General features: G+C 37.3%; 1 gene segment (V, D, J or C); it reads left to right on the top strand.

Annotated features, from left to right (window-relative positions):
- Positions 1 to 1306: 1306 nt before the first annotated feature.
- LOC127538587 (T cell receptor beta variable 4-2-like) lies at positions 1307 to 1881 on the top strand. The segment is given in 2 exon segments: positions 1307 to 1424; positions 1508 to 1881. Coding segments are annotated over 2 exon segments (423 nt in total).
- Positions 1882 to 3928: the final 2047 nt, after the last annotated feature.

Genomic DNA, 3928 nt, shown 5'->3' with positions numbered 1-3928 from the left:
GCCATTAACTCTTAATCCTTCTCCAAATAAAATTAATATCAGTATCAGCATACTAAATATATGAATTTAACTAGGGAAAATATTATGACTTCTTGAGGATGATTCTAACTTGGACCCAAACAGTTGTATGATCTTGTTCAAGTCCCTTCATCATTGCATCCTTTGTATAAAGAGGAGTTTGAACTTGTTGAACTCTAAAGACTCTTCCCACAGTATGACATGTGTTCCCCCATAAAGGATAAATGAAGGGAGAAGTATTTGATGAGTTAAAAATGCATAATAACTAAGTTCTTTTCTTCTGACAATATTTCATTTTGTTAATCTCACTCATTTCATTGAAATGCTCCTTTATTCTCCAGTTTAGTTTCATTGCTTTCCTCTCCAGTCCCATTCCTGATCCCTTTCTCTGAAATTTGTCATTGTGGCCCCCTCTCTCTCATCAGAGAACACTCTCCACAAGAGGGCAGGAGCAAATGTAACTGATTTCCCCCCACCTGGCACCTTCCCTGATAAAACTTTAAGTTTCATAAAATTATTTTTAAACCATTTAACATGATGGTGGATGATATGCAAAAAGAGATTAACAGCCTTTTCTTCTCAATGCCCAAGGGAAGAGACAACTGCCTTTCTCAGCTCAGTAGTCTGCAATGGCAAAAGTGGAAATCTTTTGGAAAAACACCTTACCTCAATTTTGTACTAATCTAGTATGGGTATGATTGTGATCAAGATGGATTAGAAAAGAGAAGCCAGAGGGTGCTTGAATTCTTGGAAAACTGAGATCCCAGACTAAAAGCCTAGATCCAGGTAGAAGAAGGGAGGTTTAAAATCACAGAAAGAAAAATAATTCTGACATACTCAAGAGATAAGATGAAGAAAGCAATTTTACACTCTGAAGAAAAAAGAAACCAGTTCTCTTCTTTGTATATAGACCTGTTTGGTAACATGTAAGCAGCTTGTACACATATTCTCTCCTTATTGCCTGTAATAAAATAGTTACTACCACTGAAGTGAGAATGTGCTGTTCTTATGAAAAAATCAGTATAAGAAGAACTTCAAAATATTTGATATAACCAAATCTTAATGCAATTGGAGTTTGTGTGGTGGGCATAAAAGCAGAGAGTTAATAGCTAACATACTCTGCCAACACATACACACACATGTGCACACACACACACAAACACACAAACACACACACACACATACACACACACACACACACATGCCCTTTCCTTTTGCGGGAGCCAATGAAGACAGTAGTGCTATAAATAGGGATAGTATAGTCAAGCAAAGTAGTACCAGAGTTATTCTTACATATCGCTTGGTCAATACTTATGAAGGTTAAAATTCAATCCATTCTGCTGGATTTCACCCCATCATGACCAATACACTCTTTTGCTGGGTCTCCATTTTTCTCCTTGGAGCAGGTGAGTGCTGGGTTTAGGACGTCCAAAGCTTTCCCCTTCTGTGGAATTGTGTCCCAATTTTTGGCTTTTTCTTCCTCCCACAGCTCCCACTGAAACAGGAATCACTCAGACACCAAGATACTTGGTCACAAGGGTGAAGCAGGAGGTGACACTGAGATGTCAACAAAATTTGGGGCATAATTACATGTACTGGTATCAACAGGCGCCACAGAAAGGACCCAAACTAATGTTTTATTATACTTATAAAGACTTGAATTTAAATGAGACCGTTCCTCCAAGATTCGAACCTGCATCATCAGGGAATGGTCACTTGACCCTCAAAATCCACCCTGTGGAAGCAGAAGACTCAGCCACCTACCTCTGTAGCAGCAGCAGAGACACAGCCTTGCAGAGTTATCTCCAAGCTGTGCAGAAACCCTCTGAGCCTGGCATAGGAAGAAAGGAGGGAGGGAAATAACCACACCAGAGACATAACTCACAATGGGAAGTTCTGGAGGGAGGAGGAACTCTCATAACCAATAGAGTTTTAAAAGGAGTTCTAATTTCTGATATTGATCTAATAAACATTTTTCTCTTTTATTAGAAAATGCCAGTCTGCATTGGCAGAAGGGCCTCATTAGAAGCACCATACTTTGATGATATCCGATGGATAGTTCAAAACAAATACAAAATTCATTTATTCACAGTACATTTCTTATGCTTCTTTCTTCCCCCTTAAATTAAATGGTATAAATGAGGAGTGATGACTTCTATTTGTAGATGTTAGGGAGTGGTTTTCTATCTTCTGTCAGGCTGTCAATCTGATAGCTGATTACTCCTTTTTTGTGGGACATCAGCTAGAAAAGAGTGAGACTTCCTAGCCTCCATGTAAAACAGTTTGTTGACTTTAGCATCCATAGTTTCCTTGATGCCTTCAGAGATAAAGAATTCCATGGTGAAATGATGTGCAAGGTCCAAATGGTAGCTTCTTTCAGGACCATTATTGCCTCCCTTTCTTCTTGTAATCATATAGAAACTATCCAACCATAAACTTTCCTTAAGTATATCCTTTCCATGTCTTTCCCCAGGACATTGTAGTGACCATGGGTACTGTTCTTTTGGGAAACAGATGTTGCCCTAGTGTCCTATCGTACACATCTTGCTCTCAAGTTTGTTTTGCTCCATTTAATGTACCTCACTCCAATTATGAATTAAATTGGACAATAATTGTATTATTCAGACTAGCCCTCCAGAGGATATGAGTACCAGCCTGAGTCTTTCTTCTTAGAAGAGGATTGAAGAGGCAAGAACCCACATGGATGATCAAGCATGGAGTCCATTTATTTCAAAATTTTTCAGCCTTAAATACCTTAGTAGAATTATATCACTATATCATAGTGCACATGTGCTAACTATAGTACAATTACATCATTACAGCATATTGTGCATGTGCTAACAATAAGCACCTTGCTATTATTATATAGATGACTCTTTACTACAAGTATCTCTGCTTCAAGTAGAACACAGGTTGTCATGCTCCCTGACTTCTCAGGAAAGCTAAGATGCTCCCAAGGGGAGATGAGAGCCAAACCAGACAATGTCAGCAGGTTCCTTCTGGGCTGAAGGGTCTTATAACTCACCCAGAGTTCCCCCACTGTCTGTGGCCCTCTATGATAATGAGCATCTAGGTTTGTGTGTGATCTGCTGGATTCAGAGAGCAGAACCAGTGAAAAAGTCTGAGAGATAGATTTTGACTCAATGGAAGGATAAACTTCTGAATACTTAGAGCTAGTCCAATGTGGCATGGAAGACTTTGGAAAGTTAATTGGTTTCTTCTCAATAGAGGTTTTCAAACAGACTGGATCATTTAATCACTTGTCACAGATGTTATAGAAATGATTCTTGGCCAATTGTGAGTTAGATTAGATAAATTCTGAGGTATCTTCTCTATCTAAGATTCTGTGATTAAATTAAATCCTGTTTTTTTTATCCCCCAGAAAATTTTGTGGCATTTCCTGACTTTTCTACTCATATTCAAGAAACCTTGAAAATATATACATGACATGTCTCTCTATGCACTAGAGGAGACAAGCTCTCACTTCACAAATATGTGATCCAGAGCAGATCATGAGTTATAAAAGGGGGATTCTAAAGGCTTGTATTGTTCTTCTTCAGTTAAGCCCAATTCTGCAACTACAAGAACTTGTCTAGAGGATTTTCTCTTTTTTAATTAAATTTTTCCATTTGAAAATACTTTATTTTTTCCAATTATATGTAAAAATTTTAAATATTCGATTTTTATAATTTTGAGCTTCAAATTCTCTCCTTATAAGTCTCACTTTTCTCCTCATTGAGAAGGCAATTTGATATGAACTATTCATATAAAACATATCTTCAAATTAATAATGTTGTAAAAGAAAACAGACAAAAAAAGATAATGAAATATTTTAAGCATGCTTTGATCTTCAGTCAAACTCTAATCAGTTTTTTTTTCAGGTGAATACCATGAGTCCTTTGGATAAATG

This window comes from Antechinus flavipes, chromosome 5 (assembly GCF_016432865.1).
Source record: "Antechinus flavipes isolate AdamAnt ecotype Samford, QLD, Australia chromosome 5, AdamAnt_v2, whole genome shotgun sequence".
Classification (NCBI taxonomy): domain Eukaryota; kingdom Metazoa; phylum Chordata; class Mammalia; order Dasyuromorphia; family Dasyuridae; genus Antechinus; species Antechinus flavipes.
Note: the sequence above shows the minus strand (reverse complement) of the source record. Positions and strands in the feature narration are given on the sequence as shown.